The following is a 23,171-nucleotide window of genomic DNA, read 5'->3' as shown; positions in this document are numbered from 1 at the left end:
AGATGTAGCAGTTATGTTTGCGACTTAGACTGAGGACGGAATTGTCATGGCGGAAATTTTCCGGTGGATAGACTTGTGGTGCACTGTTTGGTTGATTTGTATGTGCACTATTTGAACTTTTTTCTTTTAAGGCGAGCGATTCTCTTTACACACAGCTTTGACAGACACTCGCTCGCGAACATCATTTGAAACTTTCTGAATTCGCTTTCAATGGGACTCCGCTGAACGCTTTATTCTACGTGCCGTTTTCTGGCAAAGTAGTGCTGCATTTTCGCAATGCAAGCATACGGAGAACAACAATATGACCGACTTTTCTTTTTTCTGTTCACTTTGCGATAAGGAGTGGCAGAGTGCTTTTTATCTTTCTCTTTGGATTCGGGCAGTATTTCGATTGCCTCGCAGGAGCATCGACGAACACCTGAAGAAACGAGCGGAAGAGAAGAAAGCAAGTGTCAAGGCCTTTATAAATAATTTTTTCGAATCGTAAGTATCTGTTGCGTGTCATAGTAGCTGAACATAGGTTTTTGTCGTTGATAAAGGAAGCCTGCGATCCAGCAAATGACGACGGTGAGAGCAGAGAAGACGCAGCAATAAGGATGCAGGACGTTCTAGCACAAATCTATCTTGCCGAATTCCGGAATCCCTGCTGCCTTATTCGCGTGGTGACCATGAAAGGACGACGCGGGGTTTAGCTCTTTGTGGCTACGCTTCCACTTGTGAAAATAGATCGCGATATCATTTGGCGGCTCTATAATTTTAACGATTGGGTAAATTTAAGCTGCTTTTAACGAACATCCTCTCACAACATGTTCAACGAAAGCCCGTCAAGGCTCCGTCTCCCCCAAACTACAGAGGTACATTACATTACATTACCGTGAATAAGAGAACACACACCAGCCGGTTGCTTTCTCCTCTATTTTGGTGCTGTTTTTTGTAGTAGCTAACCACTTTCTTCAACACCCTTTGGCTTAGGCAACTACAGTCAAACCCGTTTATAGCGAACTGCAATATGCACCGTGATTAGTTCGATATATCCAATAGTTCCACATAACCGAACCCACCTATAACGAGCCTATTGTTACAAGTTCGCAATCCGCGGGGACCCCCCGCCCCCTCCCCAACTCCGCCATCCGCGTATGCAGGAATGAACACAGTACAGCCGGTAAAACGCTTGTCTATAACAGCGATTTCAACTTCAACCAGCTACATCCGAAAACTGCCGAAACATGCTCGTTCCAAACATGTCGGAGGCAAAATCGATGGGCTAAGACTTCAGAATTCCGCAGTAGTTTTATTCAAATCCCGCTCCGGCGGCGCAGGATAGGGCTGAGAGTACCAACGCTGTGTTATAGACAAGCCTTTTACCGGCTGTACAGTAGCCATTACCAGACCAAAATAATTAATGTATTGCAAGTATCAAAGCTACTTTCCGCCTTAACAGCCCACGTTGCATAAAAAATGATGATTTTTGTTTTCACTGTCGTTTTGGCGGCTTCAACTAGCATAGCATTCTCTACACGAAACATTGTTTGCACCAGTTCGACTCCGCGTCCTCAAAAATCTAAGAAGCATTGGCGGAGCACATCGACTGCCGAAAACGCTTCATTATAAGCGTCGGACGGATTTCACTGGCGACATAATCGGGAACGTTGGCGAGCTCTTCCCACAGCTCACCGATGCTGCTGTCTGGGTCCGCACTCACTGAATGGGCAGGTTCCGTCGCGAGTCCCGCGCATCAGAAACAGTTTCGGGCGTCACGTCACTCCGTGCGAGGCGCAATGTCTCAGTCGCGGCTCTTGCTCCGTGGTCGCGGCCAATCCACATCTCAATCGCCGCTCCGAGATCATGCATTTCGGTGGGCATTGTAGGCGCCCAGAGTTCGATATATCGGATGTGAACTTCGTTATAAGGAATATGTTTCCCATGTATTTCCGTAACTGAATTATTTTTGTTCGATATATAGCATAATTCGCTCTATCCGGGTTCGTTATAGCCGGGTTTGACTGTAGTAGAACAAAAAGAAATTATGCTGTGCCATTAAGTAGTCGCTCAAATACCGCCAGAAATTATGCACACGCGCATAGGAGATACGTTATAAAATTTAGGGCACCTGTTTTTACTCATAAAGTTCATCGAAATGTGCTGATATGATTAGGATTATTCCGTATTATTCAAGCCAGAATTATTGTCTTCATATACTAGAAAACTGTTTACAAAAACATTCCCAGACTGAGAATGCTTAAAGATTGTGCCCCCAAACCTGTAGCATCGGAATTATAAAGCATCGTAATGATAGCCGCCAATTATTCACTTGCTCAGTGAAATACGCGTTCACTGCTAACGAAAGCAAGCCATCTATTGTTCTGGTGTATTATTTTATTTCCTAATAAGACGATGGGCCAAGTGTATCTTCGGTTCGTTTAACCCAACAACCAATTTCACTTTCCTGAAACGTTACCCCTGTACAAGCTAATAGCGCATTTTTAAGCTCGAATGAGGAACTAATTTTGGGAACATAGTTAGGTTGAAAGGAACAACAATAGAGTTTGCGGGAAACGTACATGCAAAACTAAACTGCAGCGCACCATGATGTCGTGCTGCCTGTGTAAATGATAACGTTGTTTTGCGTTCATAAATAAGCTGGAATATTATTGAGTCGCTTGAACTTCGTTTACAGGTTGTTTGAAATCCCTCTTCGATTGCGCAAAGCAGCTGTGGTCGACGATGAAATTATTCGACGTTGGAACATTACAGTAAGCGTAATAACCAAATGCTAGCAACGTATTATATTCTTTTTTAGCGCGAAGACATTATCCTGAACCGGAGACTTCAATAAATAAGCAGGTGCTTGAAATACAGACACGAAGGTTACTGAATGGAAGGGAAAAACCGGGAGCACTCGTTTCGTTTTTAGAACGTCTTTCCGCCTGTCAAACTCCGAAACACGTCAAACCCTTAACAGTATTGTGGCATTCGAGCATTCTGTCTTTCGCTAGTGTAAATTCAAAATGAACGTCCCGCTGATCTTACGAGGAAAAGGAATAGTGCCCTACTGCCCGCTTCACTTGTGCCTTGGGCATCCTCCGCAGCCGAGGGTGCGAACTGATGATGATGATGGTTGGGTTTTTATGGCGCAAGGCCGACTAAGGGCAAAGAGCGCCAGAGAAAGAGGGTGCGAACTGCAGGAAGTAAACGACAATACCTGTGATTTCTGTCTAGGGCTGCGTTCACGCCCTGGACCATGAAGTGCAGTACGGCCACCGTTAAAGGAGGCAAGATGGCGTGGTTCAGAACGTCTGCTAAAGCTGACGCGCGGGTGTTCAGAAAGCACAAGAGTCTGCACCCAAACTTTGGTCTTCAACACGACCGGATGCACTTATTAAAAAATCACGTGTGCTTATTGTCCATTTCACGAGTGTAGGAAATGAATTTACGTGATTTTTAACAGTGTGCTCCACTGTGCGTAGCGCCTACGCATTGCGATGAGCCATGTCGCAGGTCTAGCTGTGGTCATGATCTGTAACCGATAGAAGCAGAAGGCGAAATGACAATCACTTTGTTTTTCATGGTTCCTGCAGCCACCCTTTCAACAGAAAAGAGAAGAATAATATTTTAATTGAAGACTCATTCGCGGAATCGTCGCGAGTGAGCGAGACACGTATCCCTCCGCCTCGCGAACTCGAGGCTCGGCCTGATGCGCACGCCTTGCTTGGACTTCAGAAGCGCGCAGCACGGCGTTGCTCGCACGCCCGTCGCAGACCGCGCCAAGCGTGCTTCGAGTTCTAGCCATCTCGGTGGTCATGCTCGTTCGCTTTTTATCAGCGGTACGGGCTGCTGGTCGCTCCTTTTGTTATACACCAGAATGGGCGTCAGCAGGGGGTTGCAAAAGTTGCACTTGAGCCCCCCTCCGTAGCCACCCCAGCACATTGCTCCGCCCCTCGCCCTCTCCCTCTCCCTGCTGAATACAATGGCTTTGCACCCCTCGAGACAAAATCCTGCCGGCGCCCATGTCCACCAGTGTGGACATGTCGTCGCTGTCATTCCCACTACGATCTCTGTTGCGGAGGGCTGGCACCCGAACTGTCTTTACACTCTGTGACAGGGCGAGCCCATACGCCGTGCGACGGGGGCGTCGGTAGGGGCGGGCCGTGGTTCGATTTGACGTTTCCCTAGCAGCTGTATAGGTCGGCAGCCGTGTAAACGCCGCAAACCACAGCCAAAATCGCCAATGGCTCGAGTGACATCACCAATCCGCGTAATTTTTTTCGTGTCTGTTTTTCGGTCGCTTCCTATCCTCTGATCGACGGAAGACATTTTTTGTGACGTGCGCTATCTGTTATTCTGTGCATGAGAAACGATGTTAGAACGACCATGGCAAGGTAATCAATGAATCAGATGGTACGCAGTCTCTACTCTGAAGGGGTTATGTTTTTTTTTTGCCGTCTCGGCTCAGGAATTCACGTACCACCTAATCCGAGGCATGTCTGCCATTCGAAAGCGGGTAAGCAAGCTCAACTTGCAGGAAGTGTTCTATAAATAACCTGGAATTAAACGTCCTCCAATCACGGCCTATTGCGCTCTGCGCCACTGGTAATACTGCTTTCATTACACGTAATAATAACCAGCAGATATGGGTAATCCTTTTTTATCATGCTGCAAAAGGAACTCGCGCTGAGAGGCAGTCGCACTAGGCTAAGACCCATGAATCGTCAAGCAGAGCTCGTGCATAACTGCCACGGATTGGCACTGTCGAGAACTGGCTCGAACTTCCGTGGATTACTTACTCCTACACAGTTGGACGACGATGCGGTGAAGGGGGCATTCTGTGTAGGAAGCGTTCCTTTCTTCACTCTCACTCTTGTTCAGCTCTTGTCGCTATGAGAGTGTGACATCTCAAAGTCAGTATGGATAAGTGACGTTCCGAGTCTTAAAAGTTCCTGAGGTATTCCCCGAAAACAAGTTCACAATGTTGCGACTCCACGTACGCCGTCATAAGAACACTTCTGGGCAAGTGGCGCGGCAGCTTTATCCTTTGCCTTGGGAGGATGCAGTCGCGAGAATGCAGTCCTTCTCAGGCAGATTCAAACGATATCATTCCCCACTCGAAATCTCACGTCAATCATATATCCGCGGAGTATAAGGACGCTTACCCCAATGAGCCTCGCTTCACCACATAATTTGGTGAGACTCAGTCATCCAGGAGTCACGCAGAAAAAACCATTCTATATTTCTTAACCAATCATATTTCCGGGAGTTGCAACTGCTGTCTCTAACCCAGCTCCCTTCGTGCAAAACGTGCAAAGCTCAGTGAGAGATGAAAGGCGCACTATCAGAAATGAATCTTCTCATTGCTTACCTACGGCTATCGGGGCTCGTGATGTTGCATGAGTCACTTGTGTGACACCCATGATAGCTGATTCTGATTTCGTGAGGTCATCAACTGCGTTTTTGTTCTAATCTCACTGTTTCTCGACAAGGTGTGGGGCGAAAAGCTACAAAATACTCTTCGATTAGGTTCCTCGTCTCGTGCTCGTGGATGTACCGTCGTCTCAAGTGGCGGACCGCATGGGCTCGGTGACGGGAGCAGGCCACAGAGCACTCGTCTTCTGCGACGGTCTCCAATCCCGCAACTGGATCCGCCTCCACAGCTGCGACCCGCACGGCTTTGACGGTGAGGAGGCTGGGCTCTGTGTAGCATATTTCCGCATTTGGATCATCCTGGTTAGGCGAGACATGTTAAATAAACAACACTGACGTTAGATTCTTCAAAGCACATTTGGGGTAGCTTTTGGCAGTTTAACTCATGTAATCTGTAACATGACTGTCTAACGGTAGCCCAGGTACTTAGTTCATCTGAAATGAGCAGAAAAAAAAAAGCCATGCGCCTTCGGCGGCCGGAGTACCAACTACAAAAGTGAGGTCATTATGGTTTCCAATGGGCATTCAGCCTTAAAGATTAGTCGTCTGTTGCGCGCTTACTTACCACTCTGTCATTAACGCCCGACGTATAGAAACGCGTCGCGGGGGTGGGGAGTGACACGGCACTTTCAAACGCACTTTTCTCATTAAACATGCATGTTGATCGCAGAGACGCGCAACCTAGCCTAGGTATTCTGGATTTTAACCTGGTGACATCATTATGATATGTTTACAAATCACGTAAAGGCCTCTTCAATTCAGCGTCAAAATAGTCTTCTACGAACTGAACAGTTTGAGTGAATTGGGTAACTCGAGTAGTTCTAAAACTGCAATTGTTGAGGCACCATTAAAGACCAACGTTAAAACTGTTTTCTTCGACACCTTCAGCAATAAGTACTGCTGCGATTCAGCGATCCGCTACTCTGTGCGCGCTTGATACAAGTTGTGTATGGCGGTAAAGACCACCCTCCTCTGACGAGTTACGACCTGGAGGAGCTGGTCCAGCGCGCATGTGCTCGAGGTCAGTGACCCATGCCAGCGGCGGCGATGGGGCGCATGACTCATCATTTATCCAACCTCTTCGCTAAGAATGCGCCGACTTCTGGGGACCTCACCACTGATTCTAAGGACATTCAAACAGTGCAGCTAGGAAAGACGCGGTTTCTGTATTACCTCTTTATCGTGCCGCGCAACACGCTGGAGGCCTGTCCACCGTTGGTACTTTTGGGAATTAATTCTCGCCCTTCAGCATATGAGCAAGGCGTTACTCCGGTCGAGTCATGTAAGCACGCCAGCGGGCGATCGCTCCTGTATTATCACTACTCTCATCTCGCCATGTATTAAACAAGTTAAGTTGTGCTCTCGGCTCTTTGTCGTCGATACCAAGGCAGCTCTCTTGCTTGCCGCTCGTTCACCACGCCACCACTACATGACGGAAGCGATAGGGCTCGGTACGGGGACACATTAGGCACTGTAACAGTTCACATGCGCAATGTACCCTCTATTTAATTCCATCAGATGAGCACACAGCGCTGCAATTCATATATTTACAGTATGCGTGCAGGTGACTAACCCATCCACGTTTCTCTCTAGGGTGTGGAGGGAGACAAGGAAACCGTAATCTTATGACCAGTGGCAGGCCCCGCACCGCCACATTGCGGAGTCTTGCTTTCGGCGATACCTTTGACGAAGGGGAAAAATATTGGGAAGATTTTGGAGAATGATCATAATCAGCATCTTCTAAGAACGCTAAACATGTAAAGAATTATTTGTAGTCAAATAACTGCCGTACTTATCTTTTCAGAGTGAAATTCGCCTATTTAAGGACGTTTAGTTTAAACCTGTAAAGAATTAATTCTAGACTAATATTGTTAGCACTTATATTTCCAAGTAAAATTAGTCCATTTTTGTGCATTTTTCAGGAACGCAAATTCAGAAAAGGCGCGTCCTTGGTGGTGGAACCGGAGCAACCGACCATTATACCGACAACACCAACATCATTCCAAATACGTGGTGAGACGGCTAAAGTCCATCGCGGGAAGTTTGTGCTTGGATGCTACAGGCCACTCAGATACCCACATCTGAAAGTAGGGACAAACAGTGGTTATGCTCTTTGGGAATGCGAAACAACGAAAACCACTTTCATGAGCTCCGACAATTTTTTTGCCTTAGCTTTTTCTGCATCAACAAATCAACATGCACTTTTCTGCAATTTTTCCGCACTGAAAGACACATGCGTACGTAAACATTGTTGGTTGCGACGTGAACCTCACAATACTATTTATTCAGTGGGGGCCCAGAATAACTGTGCTCGACGGCCTCCGAGCATCTTGGTTTGGTGATGATAAGGAAAGCCGCAAGCCAAGATATAATGGCGAGGAATGGACAGGATGGAATTAAGATGAGGTGCACTGGCTGCCTTTGCACGTTTGTGGCTTTGAGTTGATGTTTTGCGCACTTTTTAGCTCGGGGCACTATGTCGATGCCGTAATACGCAGCAGCGTAGAGCAGCAAACCGGCGGTGGGACATTCAAGAAAGTGCGGAAACGGAGAAACCGACAGACAAAAGCGAACAGAAAGATGACTTTTATTAAGTTACAATAACCGGATAGGAGAAATCGAGAAATTGCTGTTCTAATGGTCCTGTTTATCTCATAATGAAAGTGTGATGGTACTTCATTCTTCCCGCACAATATCCAATCAGGCAGCGCCATAATTTCACATACAACCTTGCAAGGTTCCTGGCCGAGTCTGGACGTCCTTGGATAAAGCAACCGAATTTAATGTGCTAAGAGACTACATCAGCAGCTTTTAAAGTTAGCTTTTCAAAACTTATAAAAAGCTAACCGTTAACGTCATCGCCGGACACGCAGGCTCACGAATTCTTTGCACGGGCAGCGTGTAAGGAAGTGTGTTTTTGCGCTTAGCAGCTCGGGCAGTTTGTTTCGCACACAACAGATTCACGTATTGACTGTCAGCAATAGATGGACCTTTCCCTCAGGACTGTCGAATTTTTAATGCTAAAACTAACCCATCTGCGTACATCCTCCTGCTTTGTGTAGGTGCTCCACTCATAAGGTTGATATACCAATGTCCCTGGCCCACTAAAAATGACAGAAAGGTGGTGCAGAACATGAGACGCGGCCCAAATAACAAACTACACGTAAAATCTCTTGATTGGCGACAAATATACCAGGGAAGCTTCTGTAAACAAAGCTGAGAAAATAGGTTGGAAAGGAAATTAGGCAAATCTGGCTGGGTGTGGGATTAGAACCAAGGGTCTCGCGAAAGCGAGACAGGCACACAACCCCAGCACCACCGCAACTTGGTGACTACTGCTGACTAGAGGCTGACCGAGCGAATGTATCGTGTCCTTTGAATTAGAAACGTCTGTTGGAGACATAAGGTATTCTAGCACGGTAATTACAAACGTAGCATGCTAGGCGAGCAGCAAAATACGTTTTTTTAGATATCTTCTTTGTTTGGGAGTGCAAAAGCGGGTATGGACTGACTTTTCTTCCATTATAAAATGAAAATAAAAATAAAACACGGACAAGGAAAAAGATGGCAATAATGGGAAGAGGGCAAGTTCATCAATTACGCACTAATGCCTTGTCAATCATTTCATAATCGACTTCACTGCAGGGCTCCGGTGTAGGCGTATTTTTTGGAGCCAACATCGAAAACACTTCGAGTACGTGCTTCAGCAGATAATACACCCAAAGTGCGCTCATTTATGCAATGGCGGCACAATATTGAGCGCGGTGGGATTAGGCGATTGTCCGCAAAACACAACTGCGGAACTTTTCAGTATTCACAGAACTTGTGATCTCCGACACGGTGCCTTGGATGAGAATAACTACTACAATGTTTGGCATTGCTATTATCATGAGGAGTTAGTGAGCTTATTTTGAATATCGGGGAACGCTAAAATACTTGAGTCGTTCATTAAAAACAACGTGGTTACGTAATTTGTCACGATTAAACAGCCATTCTCGTGTGCTTTTTTGAAGTATTTTTTGCAGCAATATTTTTTTCTATTTTCTGTATTTTTTATTCTGCTATAGCTTTGTGTAGGTGCTGCTGAGACTGCCTGCACACCTCACTCTGTGTTATTGGCTGACCCATTGTGCTGTTGTGTCTACAGACGTGGGTTTGATCCCGGCTGCGGCGACCGTTTTTTTGAGGGTGGCGAAAAAAGAAAACTGTCGTGTGAGATTTCGGCGCACATTAGGTATACCGAAAGGTCAAAATAATACCACAGCCCTACACACCGGCGCGTCTTATAGCTCACGTGCAGCGTCCGCGAGTGAAACACCCAAAATGTAGGCAATAGCTCATTCCGTGTTACCAGCACCCCGTATGTGTATGCCTCTAGAGAAAATATCTCTAAGCAACGGTTAATCCTTTAAAAAAAAAGCAGATTCTGCGCAATATCTCGGGTGCGACGTGTAGTAAGCTTAGGAATTATGTATTGTTTCTGTACTCCAGCCGCCACGCCTGTCTTGACTCCCGCATTTTCCTCTTGCAGGCCTTGGGCATCGGCGGTGGCTGAAGCCCTTTGGAGTCCGCGGACAAATGAAGACCTCCGAGACACGGAGAGGAGGCTAGCACAAATGCGCTGCCTCATGCTTAAGTAAGCAAAACGGTCTGATTCGCAAAAAAAGATAAAAAGACGCATGGCGCAACGCAGGGCTTGTTGGGTTGGTGGGATAAGGACTGAGATAAGGCCGGCTCTTTCGAACAGAATGTATTAGAGCGAGGTCAACACAGACGAAGATGCAAAAATGAAGAGGAACGGAAAGGCGCCTGCTAAATGGGTAATAGCCCAAATCTCGTTTTGTCGAAAAGAGCTCCCAAGAGAGTCTGAAACAAAATTAAAAGTATTTCCACTTTCATACTCGCTTTTAAGGAGTCAGAAGAATATGCTATAACCTGCAGCTGTAAGCGGTCGTCTAACGTTATTGGTGATTTCTTGAGATTGATGGTAAAGAAAGGTCGCTTAGCGGCTTTCATGTAACACGTACGCGACCACCGCCACAAGGATGAGGAGGACGGGAGAGTAGTCGGAGAAAAAATGAGATACAGTAATTATATGATGCATAATGTATTCATACGATAGCAAATACGTATGTTAAAATGAAGATGATGGGGACATTCAAAAGCAGTTGGATGTTTGTTGCCCAAATTGATAACTCACTATGACGCCGCATCTGCGCTCTCACGCGCACGTGCGTGCCTATAGACGCGTATCTGGTGTCCGAATTATGTTATTACTTCTGAAGAAAGGTTAACGACGCCAACTTTGGAAGTTTAGTCCATTCTTGCCGCATAAGGCCTGCAAGTGTCTTCCGGCGTGCGTACATCCTGCTTAATGAAAGCATCTTGAGCACCTAGATGGCTTAATTTAAAGGGGCCATTTAGACAAAATGCAAGTTTGATTCATTAGAAAGACGGGTTTGTCTCAAAAACAACGACACTAGTTTTATCGCAGTCTTGGAACAAATACTGGAGATATTGAAGAAAACATCTGATGCAGTGGCGACTGCCCAGCCACCTCCCGGCATTTTTATATGACGTCACAGAATCTTGTTTTGCGATGGCCGGGCGGCCACTGGCCACAGCCACAGCCAGCCGGGAAGCCGCAGCCAAGAAACATGACCGGGCAAATGGGGTGCGGTCTCCCGTTTCGCTTGATCAACTCACTTGAGCGTGAACGTGCAGTTAACACACTAACAACTTTGTTTGAGCGCTGACCTATGTTACGTCACTGCAGAAAAAAGTTTCACTAGATAGGACTCCGTCATCGGGGAAAAACTGTTTCTGTGTTTTTGTATCTTTGCTTTACAGGCGTAGTTTTCCCGCGGCACCTGTGGCCCCAGGTTATTGCCCATGTGACGTTCGTTACTGAAGACCAGCACTATTACATATGTGGCCAGCAGTTTTTGTGGTGAAAATAAATAATTGATCGGAATGACACCTGTCTCGCTTAACTGAGCTATTGCTAAACGCAAGGTATAGTTACATTTGTCGCCGCACTTTTGTAACCTCCGCCATAATAAACCAAAATTTCCAGTGAACACTGCTGTCATAGAGTCGTTGAGTGCATGAAATATTCTAAGTACTATTTGAAAAAATTCCCCGCATTTCCCCGAGGGGAAGAATGTGAAAGTGCGAATGCTGGAGTTGAATTTGCGCGGTTCGGTAATGTTCGCGAAAGCGAGATCACACACACACACACAACTACAAAGAAAGAAAGATGCATTTATTCACAGACACCTATTTGTGTTGTCGTTGTACTTGATTGCTAGAGCGGATCTCAGCTTTGAAATTTCGTGTCAGTACTCCTTTAAGCAGGTGCACTAGCCCTTCTCACGCCCGATTCTTGGCCAATCCCCCACGTGGGTATGTGCCATGTCAGCGGCCAGGCAGCGCGCGCCCACCTCCCCCCGTTGCCAAGGAAGACGAGGAGCGCGCGCACCCGCAGCTGTTGCTATGTGGACGGACGGCGGTCACCAGAATTCAGGGTCGCTTATAAAGTGCATTCGCACTTAAAAAGTGGGCACGCCACGAAGGGGACAAACTAGGCAGCGATCCAGTGAGGCAAATCCACAGTTTAAGTTTGTTTGTGCCATGGTAAGTATATGGCTGTGCGGCACTGTCAGATCTAGCAGCCTACACGCGCCCTCTCTGGCGCCGCGTATTGTTTTGCTTGAAATACTCTTGGTATTCTCTAGAGCAACTGCAGAACAGTGCTCGCTTTTCGGCCTTAGTGGCCTCGAGGCACAGTCGCGAGTTCTTATGCTAACAGCCTGGGTTCGAGACCCAGTGATTTTCGTTCTTTACCCCCGTAAAACCGACATTTTCGTTTGCTGCAACTTGTCCTTAAGTTAATTGCACGCATTCCTGTCTGAAATAGGAGAGTATGGTATCTTTAAGATAGGTTTAATTAACCAACACGTACATCAATTCGATTCTTCCAGTTCGACGCGAAACAGTGACAAATGTCTGATGCGCCTAGGTGGCCACGTTTCTCAAATATACGCTGTGCGTGCGGACAGGGCGCAGTGTACTTTTATGTCAGATAACGTCCATAGTCATAGCCGGCTTCTGGTCGAGCAGAACTCTCTAGACTACTACACTTTATTTAGGGGAGAGACTCGAGTGCCCCAAATTGCGAGAAGTCGCGGTGGTTGTAGTTGTCCGGTCATAAAGATGGCCGCCGCAGTTGATAGTAAATAAGTAAAAAAAAAAAAAAACGCCTGCGTGAGCCTGTGATGAGGTGTCGCTGCAACAAATCAAGAGAGAGCAATCCACCGCATTCTACGGGTGTAGCCCAGAAATGACGCAATTTCCGAGGAAGAAGAAGAGAAACTGTTCGGTCTCGGAGGCAGCAGGACGGCCACCCTCGAAGTGTAGGCCCGAGGACCGTTGCCGACGCTGCTGACCGAACCACCACCCGCCTGTCAGTGAGAAGACGGCCATCCGTCGAGGTGAAGGCCCGACGAATGTATTCGACGCTACCGCGAGAAGCCGCTGCGCCCGAAGAGTGAGCGGTGTGTCGGTGGCGCCGAGCGCGGGCAGCGAGGCCTCGCCGTGGCGCAGGCCTACGCTCTTCCTTCCCGTACCTAGCCGTCGGCCACCGTCACGTCCTTGTCCAGTGAGAGAGAGAGAGAGAGAAACATCTTTAATGGGCAAGGGAGGTCAGCCAGGCTGGGCTGGGTAGGCCAGACTTGCTACTCCAAATGGGGATGAAGGCGTGACGAAAATATATGAAAATAACTCTCACTTACACGTGAATACTCAAACACACAGACGCACACGAAAAGCACACACACAGCGAGACACCCCGTCAACTACTACAGTAACCTGCTCCGTGGCCAGACAGAGGATAGCGTCTGCGAGTCGTCGCATCCAGACCGTCTCGTCTCTGAGATCGTCGGATGCGAGCGTATCCTTTATAATTTTGTCGCAATCATCCGCAACTGAGTGTTTCCGCGTGTACAGTCGAACACGGATATATCGAACACGGGTATATCGAATTATTGCCTATATCGAACTCATAAATTATCCCCTTGAAAATTCTGTGTAAAAGTATATGAATTCGTACGTTTATATCGAACCGTATTTTTCCCGACATTGGTTATATCGAACGCCGCGCAAGCCGGAAGGTGCTCTTCGGCGGTCGCTGCACCCCCGATTGAGGTTGAGGAGGATGTGGAGGAATGCGCGAGCATGGCGAAGACTGGCTCGCGTAACTAATCCCCCCTACCGGAACGAATTTGCGCTTGCCCAGTCGGGCCCCGCTACCGGCCGCCGTAGCGTTAGCGGACGGAGCCCGGTATGCTAAATTTCTCTAGGCACACAAGCCCGAACGCTCGGAAAATGTTACAGTGTGAGGCAGGGATGCCCCGACTGCGCACGTATTTTTTTTTTTTTTCGGATGCGTACGTTCCTCGGCTTGCCGAAAAAGAGTTTTTTTTTCTCTCTCTCTGGATCTGTCTTCCCCCGATGTCGTCTCGGGAAAGGGAAGAGGGAACGAAGGCGCTGGCGGAATCCTCCTTCTTTTGCATTTTGCTGCTGTTGCTGCTGTTTGGCGAGTTGTCCCGCACCTTTCGGAGATCACTGTTTCTGTTGGAGATGACCATCGCGAGCGCTTTGTTGGAGTCCGTTCAGAGAGCCTTGGAATTGTTACCTTCAAAGTTATTGTGGTACGTGCGCGTTGTTCTTCTTTTGCGTGCGTGTTGTGCATGGTGTGCGAAGGCGCAGCGTACTGCTGGAATTTTCTAGTTGTGCACCCTCGACAAGATCGAGACCAGAGTCTTTAATTTCATTTCCTGGGCGAAGGAGCAGGCCAAGATCAGTGATTTTTTTTTCACGGAAATAAAGCGTCATGTTGCGTCGTGAGTGCGGAATTAGTTGTCATTCTTGAATGCGACGATCGGTAAATGCTCGTCCGCCATAGGTGAGGTCTCAGAGCCCATATTTTTTATATCGAATTTTTCATATATCGAACTAATTCGCGATCCCCTTGGAGTTCGATATATCCGTGTTCGACTGTAGTCCGTCCGTGTGCTTAAGTGCCCATTCCCACTTTGTACTTGAATATATTTGGTATGCGTGTGTGTGCGTTATCGAGAACGTAGTCCGGGTTCGTGACTTTCTACGCGGCCCGGCCCAAGATTCATTACAGACCCCATGAAGTTTGAACCCGGGTCTCCACAGCAGCAGCCCAGTGCTCTACCAACGGTGGTACCTCTGCACGTTGCGAGTGCGGAACAGAAGCCGTCGTCGTTGTTTCTTTCTTCGTGGCACATGCACACTTGGCGTGTTGGCCAAGAACCGGGATCTCTGAGGTGCAATGTGATGCTCAACAAAGCTAACGCAACTATATACATTTCAATCGAAAAAGTTGTAGAATAGTGCCTGCCGCATTACATGTGAACGTGATGGCACAGGAGTTGAACAGGTGCACACCAGTCGCGTAAACACCTGATTGCATTGGCGTATGCCAGGCTAGTTCCAGACGTGATTAGGACCGTAAGACGAAGAAACGAAAGCCATAAAGCAGCCGCATACACACGTATCAGGAAAGAAGGTGAATGTAGCAATTCGTGTTTAAAGGCAAAGAAACGAGAATAAGAAAACCGATGCGGAGTAAAGCCCGCTTATATCGAACAGCGCGATGATTGTAAAATAGTTCAATATAGCAAAAATTCGATAGCGAAAGTAAAGCAAAAAAACTTATTTGAGAGCAATCTTGCCGACGGAGTCACGAACTAACGCTGAGCTCTTACCACCCTACAGTTCACTATTGATACGACACTTTCTCGGAAAGAAAACAATACTTTATTGGGGCGGAAGAACTGCGTGAGTGTAGCCTGCCTCTTGGACTGGTGACTGCTTGCTCCACGGTATCTAAACAGTTGACAAGCACAAGACCGCTGCCCTCAATGGCACTGCAGCATCGCCGTACCAGGGCCACGCCAGCGACGGCTTCGCTCGTGCTCGGAAGCGGTACGGAGTCCTAGGCGTCTTCGACAGAGCGGAGACAGGCATGGATACAAGTGAATGACGGCGAACCCAGCGAACCGAGCAAGGGCGGGCAGCGAGTAACGCGTACTTGAAGTTCGGTGACACCGCAGCCTGCAGCGTCCAATGTATCGCTTTCGGCTCCAACGGCATGCATGCGTGGAGCTGGTCCACTCTGCCACCGCCGGTTTGGACGCGCTCGAGCTCGCGCGGACACCGCTGCGCAGCGATGTAGTGCGGGAAAGCCTGCCTAAGGAGAGTGAAAAATCCCGCACGGGAGAGTTAGATATATCCATTGTGAGCTAAATCGCGTTTGATATAAAAAGTTTTAAATGCATGTAATTTTTACCAGAATTAAACAAGGGTTCGATATAGGCAATAATTTGATATATCCGTGTTCGATATAAGCGTGCTTCACTGCATACGGGATGTTGCTGCAAAGAAGTTGTATCGCCAGGTTTTCGCCTTGAAAGCGCTTAAGGAGACTTAAGTGGCTCGAGAAAATTTTCCTTTGCATGCCGAACTTTATAAGAGCCAACAGAACTTGTTTACAAAACGACAGAACCGATGTTCAGTCGAGTTTCTCATCCACGTTTTGTTAAAATTCTCTGCTTGCGAGAGTGTAGCAGTCGCAAAATTCAAAATTGGCGTGAGCCTATATTTTACAAGATTGTTCCGGGGGCCAGAGTGCAGGGGGCACGCTGAAACCTAAAAAATCAATTGTTCAAAAAAAAATTAGCGATATTTTATTAGAGAACATAAATAAGTAAATAAATAAATAAATAAATAAATAAATAACTAAATAAATTATTGAGAACAAAATTGTCAAATTTCAGCTACTTTTCCTAAGTATGCTAAACTTGAGCGATGAAATTTTGTGCGTGATAGAAAGAACAATACAGTCGGGAGCATTAATACTGAGGTTGATGAAGGTCCCAAAAGTTTCAGGCAGAGAAAGATATATGTAACATTTATTCAGAAAAAGCTCCCCCTTATGGGGCGGGGTGGTGCCTGTTACCCACAGGGCCTCCGCGACCTGAAGGCCTCGTGGGGTGACGAGCACCCGTTCCGAAACCTCGGAGTTACGGAAGGCCTGTTCTCAGGCCTCGGGTGTTGGGAGGGTTGTGTAAGGATCCTTGCGGCACTGGCAGAGGGAATGAAAGTGCGTGTCCAGTGCACCGCAATTCGGTCAGTGGGGTGAGGAAAACAGGCAGTCGTGGCAGTGCTGTAGGATTTTGCGGTGGAGGAATGTGTGCGCTTGGATTATGCGCCACACGCGGGCCTACTCTGGTGAGGGAGTTGTGGGGGGTGGGTGAATTCAGACGGCAATTAGGATATCGCCGAAATATACATCCCCACACATTGACGACAAACTGAACAGAAGAAGTAAACTAAAGGAAATAAGGATGTAACAACCGTTTTATCTTGTCTGGGCCCCATCCCTACGGAACAAGCCTAGTTTTACGAATTTTTACGCCCATATTTACCGTCGGTTTCGGTGAAGCCGTTCCGATGTATGATGTGCTTTCCAAGTTGTGACGAAATGAACAACGTGGTTTCGATGCTGAGTGCTCAGCGCCTCATGTCTCATGAATGTTCTCTGAAAGAAGGACCCGTACGCCCATTTCTACATGTTTTTGGTGCTGGAGGAGCGACCGAAGATGGTTCTGATGGTTCAGTCTGTAATGGAGTGTAATATTGGTGTATGCGTATAGTAGGGTGGGGTTGCTGTGGTTAGGAGCAAACGAAGTAGGAGCCCGGATAATCAGTTCTCGAGCATGTGAATATGCTGCCTCATCGCTCCTACGCCAGTATGTGCCGGAGACCACAGTAGCTCCACATGACCCTGGTGATATGGACAGCTGTGTTGGCATACGATCCTGAGGTAGTTGGAGAGGGCGTGCTGGGAGTCGGAGAGGATGGTGGTGGGTTGAGGGTGTTGTTGTTGAACACGTTTATTTCACATTTTTATGGCAGTGTAAGGCTGCTCTGAAAGAATGTAAAAAAAAGGCGAACAAGCTTGGACCCTGTTTTCTGACTCAAAGCCAACACTCCAGGTCCTCAAGAAAGTTATGAGGGAAGGACTTTATTATGCTCTTGCTGCGGAAGTGATAGAATTATGCACTGCAAGAAGGACATCTCCTGACCATTCAGTGAGTACCAGGCCATTGCGGGCCAGCTGGTAACGATTGGGCTGACGAGGAGGCAAAAAATTCCCCTGCACCTCCCCGAAGGGAATCGTGCAGAAATGCGAATGCATTGGGTGCACCGATGAGTGTGTTGCGAATAATGGCGTAAATAATGACGAGAGTGTGAACGTAATCATTTATTCATCCGCACCTGTTTGTGTTATCGTTGTACCTGACGGCCACAATCACTGCCTTGTGATCGCTAAAGTGCACGGTCAAAGGGTCTTTGAGAAGCATACGCGCATCACAGTTTCGCGTAAAGACCAGATCAATGCAACTCCCGTGAATGGTAGTGGGGCACGTGTCGAAGCCGGCAGAGAGAAAATGCATAGAGTGCCTGGTCTGCATGTACTCGACCAGCCACTCGCCACTCTTCTTGCGCACGTCAACGTTGAAGTCGCCAACCAAGACTATGGGGTCAGAGGGTTTGGAGCGCACACGCACACTTTCCATAGCCGCGTCCAGCTGCGCGGCGACGGCGTCTCGAGCGAGGTTGGGCGCGAGGTACACGGTCACCACAAAGACTCCGTCTCCGGTGTAGGCAAGGGTGTACAAGTTCTTGTACGGAGACGTATCTCGAACGGGAGACGTGGCAACGGCGTGCGATATCAAGTTCCCATACACGTTAGACACGAGACTAACACCGCAGTACTCGCCGTCCTTGCCGCTTCGAGCAGACTAGTACAGCTCGCTTCAAGCGCATGCGTTCGGCATTGAGCGCGGAGAGATAACACCTGCGGGCGCACGCCGACGGAGCACGACAACCCCCGACTAAGAAATGCATTCGCATTTACGACGACGACGACGACGACGAAGGCAGAACTACGAGGCGCGCGCTCACGTGCGCTCGCGCTGGAGGAATACAGGCGCACGCCGCTCGATGGACGCAAGACAACCCCCGACTAATAAATGCATTCGCATTTAAAAAAGGTTCCCGCAAACGCAGATGCTGTACGTCTTCCCTTCGCAATGCCGGACACGACCGCCATTGTGTTTACCATTCTCCGCCTCTGCTCGACGAGTCACTGGCCGAGCCCTGACAACTGTATAGAAGACTACACCACCTGGATCCGGACTGCAAATTTCGGTTACCTCCTGGTATTCAGCGAAGCCGCGCCACGCAGTTTCGCCGCCACTACAGCAGAGGGTACACTGGAGCCCCGGCTGCCAAGATACTACCCAATGTCAAAACCACCACCACACACCTAAGATGGTTTCCAGCCCACACGGGGACCGTCTCTGGACGCTTCGCCAACCGTAACGAGGAAGCGGACGCCGTCGCGCGTGAGCTCGCGTGCCGCACGACGCCCCCCGCCCCTCGGAAGCGGAAGAAACGACCACAGCTAACTTCGAACCACTCATGGAATTCGGAGAGATACTCGGCTGGTACCGGGAGACCCGCTGACAACTACCCACGCCTCATCCAGGTTTAAGCAGAAGAGGAGGTGTCCTTCTACGACAACTACAAACCAGGACTGTCCTCACACCGGCACTCGCTCGACATGTGAACCCCGGATTGTTTGCGAGTGTAATGTGCAGTGCGTGCGGGGACGGACCGGCTACCTTAGCCCACTTGATGTGGGGGTGTGGTGTTCCCGTGCAAGGGAATACCTGGGACTCGTTTCCACCGGACATTGAACAGTGCGTCACGTCGCCCCATCAGGCGATGCAACTCCAAGCTATCCAGCGGCTCGATGCTGCGCTGGCCCGACAGAGGCGAACGGAGACTCCTCCTAGTAGCCAATGATGAGTCAGGCAACATAGAGGTCTAGCGAGACAGAGGGGTGGCGAAGCCCTGCGCGGCATGACCCACTCCCTCACACGCCGGATAGTGATAATAAAGTCTTGTTCTCTCTCTCTCGCCGACTACGGCTTGGCGTAGCGTTTACCCGTCGCCACAAGCACATTATCGGTATTTCGAGCGATCCCGACCAGAGACTATTTCGCATTTTCTCTCCTCATTGCGGTTTTCGCCCGTGCTCAGCACGCGCTCACCAGCCGCGGCGCGAGTCCGAGCCCCCAACTTGCGGCGCAAGAGCCCAACGAGGCGATGCCACTCACCACTTACAAGGACACCTTAATACAAGAAATCAACGTCATACACACTGAGGTACTCCGCAACGGGCACAATATTTCTTTGCAGTGGCTGCCAGGACACTGCGGCATCACGGGCAATGTGATATCGGATCGGCTCGCACGCGAGGGCCATCCCACGAGCTCACCAGTACAACTCCCTTTATCCAAAGAGGACATCAACGGAATAGCCACAACTCTTGGATGGTGGCAGCACTGGCGGAACCCGGACCTACAGTACGCCCCCCTTTACGCTATCGACCCGCAGTGTACGTTTCGTATACCTCACGGTTCATCGAGGCAAACCGAGTGTGCTATACATTGCCTGCGCCTCAAAGTAGCCTATACAAAAACCATTTTTAACAAAATCGGTTTGATGGCATCACCTCTGTGTACGCTTTGCGGTGTACGAGAAGACACGGAACACCTGTTCTGCGTTTGTCCACGTTTTAACTCGGCGCGAACGACAGCGCGAAGTTTATTACGGGCGAGAACTGTCAGCATGGAGGACTTTTTCGGCCCCTGGAACAGCGAAGACAGGGCGGTGCGGGGTTTTAAAGATCTTGCACGTTTCCTCAGAGACTCTGGACTCGACTCCAGCCTGTGACTGTCTGTGACTTTTTTTTATGTGTGTTCATGTGTCTGTCTGGTGGAGTTTCTTTCGTTTTTTTTTCTTTTTCTGATTTGTATTAGTCATGTAAGCATCTAACCCTCATCACATGTTCACCAACCATCTGAAGTAGCAAGCCCAGCATTATGCAGGGCTGACCTCTTCGGTCTCATTAAAGAATTCTCTCTCTCTCTCTCTCTCTCTCTCTCTCTCTCTCTCTCTCTCTCTCCTTAGAATGGTACCGGACCAACCGCCGGACTTTCGCACCACCCCACCCTAATCTGACGAGGCTGGAAACAGTTATGTTTAGACAGCTAGACTAATACGCTAATGACTTCGGTGTTAGCTAAACACATTTACCCAGAGGTGTTCCCGAATGATGTGTGTGTGCTGTGCAAGAAGGATAGGGCCACGGCAGCCCATATCCTGTGGGACTGCAGAGTATATCCAAGTGAAGCTAGTACAGCCGAGACGTTCCCGCCGCACCTAACAAGTGCGGCTATGAGCAAGGACTACGAAGCACAACATATGGCCGTCCAGCAGGTGTTGGACGCCCTCAAACGTCAGCGCCCCGAAAGTGCTGTCCCCACCGGAGGCGTTGCATGAGTAGGTGACTGACAACGAGCGGCAGTCCGACACGACGTAAGGCAGCGTCCAAGTTGCAGGACGACAAATAAAGATGTTTTTTCTCTCTCTCTTTCGCATTTTCTATGCCACTGTCTGCGATACGCGCATCCTTGAGAACAATTAGGCAGATTATTGGCCCGTTTGGACTGTCGTGTGGTGTCGGAGGAAGTACGGAGGAAGACTGCTAGCGTTCCCAGAAGGCATTCGAAACGGTGCTGACATTTCTACGCAGTAGCGGCCTCGCAGCGATATTGTAGATGAGGCCGGCCTGGTTGCAGAGTATAAGTATAGGCATCTTTTGCACATCGCCATTTATTCATTCCTCCGCCATCATCCTCTATCCACGCTCTTTCTTGCCCTTCCCACACACAGAATAGCTGGCCAGGTCTACTACCATCAGGCCGACCTTTGTGTGTTTTTCATTTCAGTAAAGTTCCCCTCTTTCTTGCCCTCATGACAAAACACAAGAACGAATATTCATGCATTCCTATCTCCGCTGGCCATTCTTTCTCAACGGATTTTCAGACAGCTAACCTCGGTTAGGACTGGAGCATGGCGGTGGCTATCTGTGACTTTAAAAATGCGCAGATTATAGACGTCAGTGACTATTTCGCTTTGCAGGCCCATTTTAATCGGAATATCCAGTAGATGCTTTGCTCAGTATTTCGGTTAACAGTGTATAAAAATAATTCGTGAACCAGCATTTCCCCGCCTTTTTCAGTCCTGATGACTTCCGTAGCGACTGCAAAAAAAAAAAAAAAAGAAAAAACCCCGCTTAGACCAGTTATTTATAGCATTTTGCTGGTGAACTTTATCTTGTTAGTCTTGAAAGTTCGTTCTGTAAGCTGCAGGCTCGGTGAACCACTTATTTGTGGCCTTGAGTGATAAGATTGGCCTGGTGAACACACAGCCTCGCGTGCAGCGGTGGATTAACTTTAGTCTTGGAAGGCGTCTCAACTTTTGTTATACACAAACACCTTGGATGCTCTTTTTCGAGCAGTCAGCTCCGCTTTAAAGTTAATAAAAAAAAATTACACCATCTCCCCGAAGGGAACTATGTGGTGAAGCAAAGCAGAATTGTTGGCGTCCATTCAGCTCATTGGACGGTGCAGTGTGTCTCAACCGAAGCAGCAACTGAGGAAGCGGCGCGCGGACCGGGTTTATAATATAGATCACATGGAGTGGAGAAGACGAGATGAGAGAGGAGAAGCGCATGCGTGCTTATCGCGCAGCTGTCGTGTTGCCGTTATGTTGAGTGATCTGGTGTTTACTAGCGCCAGAGGTAATTCCACGTCCGGGTCCACACCGGTGGCAAAGGCACGCAAGTACTGTTGTGTTACGGTGAGTAGGCGGTGGTGCTCGAGGCGCCGAAACTCGTCCGTCATGTTCTTGTTGATTTTGCCGTCTCTGTGGTAGAATCAGTAGTCTCCGTCAGCGTTGGTGAGGTAAAGGTTGTTGACGTTGGTGCACCGGCTGAGAGCAACGTACACGCCCTCGTCTTCGCAGCTTTGTATTTCTCTCCTTCTTCTTCATCGGTTCGCCTACGGGAAGATGACGACGGTGGTTGAACGGGAAGCTATCTCGTGATGGATTCTTTGGTTGGCCAATCCCTAGGGGCATCCCGCCAAAATCATCATCAGAAGTGCTGCGGACGGGGCGAGAGCAATGTACACGCCCTCCTCGTCGCAGCTTTGTCTTCTCCTTCTTCGTCTTCAGCGGTTACCCTACAGGAAGATGACGACGGTGGTTGAACGCGAAGCTATCTCGTGATGGATTCTTTGGTTGGCCAGTCCCTAGGGGCATCCTGCCACAATCATCATCAGAGGCGCTGCGGACGGGGCACGGACGCGGGACATTCCCCCAGGAAGAGACGCTAATATCATCCTCTAAAGTTTTCAGTTCGTCGTTTCCGTTGACGTTCAGCTTCGCGTGCCTTCGTTGTATCAGTAGCTTCTTGACGTAGTTTGAATGGGTCAAGGACATAAGGTGCGTTCGTAGCACTTGCTCCTGTCTCGGTTTTGTAGTGCAGTGGGAAGAGGGCCGCGTACCTCCCGTTGCGGCCAGATAGTCGTGGGATCGGAACCGGGTGCCGCTAACTATTTCCTTTTTTTATAGTGTAGGGGGAGAGGTGTGGACAACGGACGGACGGACTCCGGACTGTTGGAGTGGACATCCCGAGCAAGAGATGCTTTGCATCTAAAAGTTCTTTTTCGATGAATCGG

The 23,171-nt window shown here is 48.7% G+C and overlaps 1 protein-coding gene across 1 annotated transcript in view; it reads left to right on the top strand.

Annotated features, from left to right (window-relative positions):
- Window positions 1-11,441, top strand: part of LOC144153454 (beta-hexosaminidase subunit beta-like) — a 65,939-nt gene extending 54,498 nt beyond the window's left edge. The window contains exons 10-15 of the mRNA XM_077685097.1: window positions 403-483; window positions 2,678-2,753; window positions 5,515-5,671; window positions 7,341-7,431; window positions 9,950-10,054; window positions 11,269-11,441. Coding sequence (XP_077541223.1) covers window positions 403-483; window positions 2,678-2,753; window positions 5,515-5,671; window positions 7,341-7,431; window positions 9,950-10,054; window positions 11,269-11,329 — 571 coding nt within the window. The 3' untranslated portion in view covers window positions 11,330-11,441. The remainder of the gene's footprint in view (window positions 1-402; window positions 484-2,677; window positions 2,754-5,514; window positions 5,672-7,340; window positions 7,432-9,949; window positions 10,055-11,268) is intronic.
- Window positions 11,442-23,171: the final 11,730 nt, after the last annotated feature.

Source organism: Haemaphysalis longicornis, unplaced genomic scaffold (genome assembly GCF_048455015.1).
Source record: "Haemaphysalis longicornis isolate Haplotype H1 unplaced genomic scaffold, Haemaphysalis longicornis Haplotype H1 scaffold_9, whole genome shotgun sequence".
In the NCBI taxonomy this organism is placed as follows: Eukaryota; Metazoa; Arthropoda; class Arachnida; order Ixodida; family Ixodidae; genus Haemaphysalis; species Haemaphysalis longicornis.
Note: the sequence above shows the minus strand (reverse complement) of the source record. Positions and strands in the feature narration are given on the sequence as shown.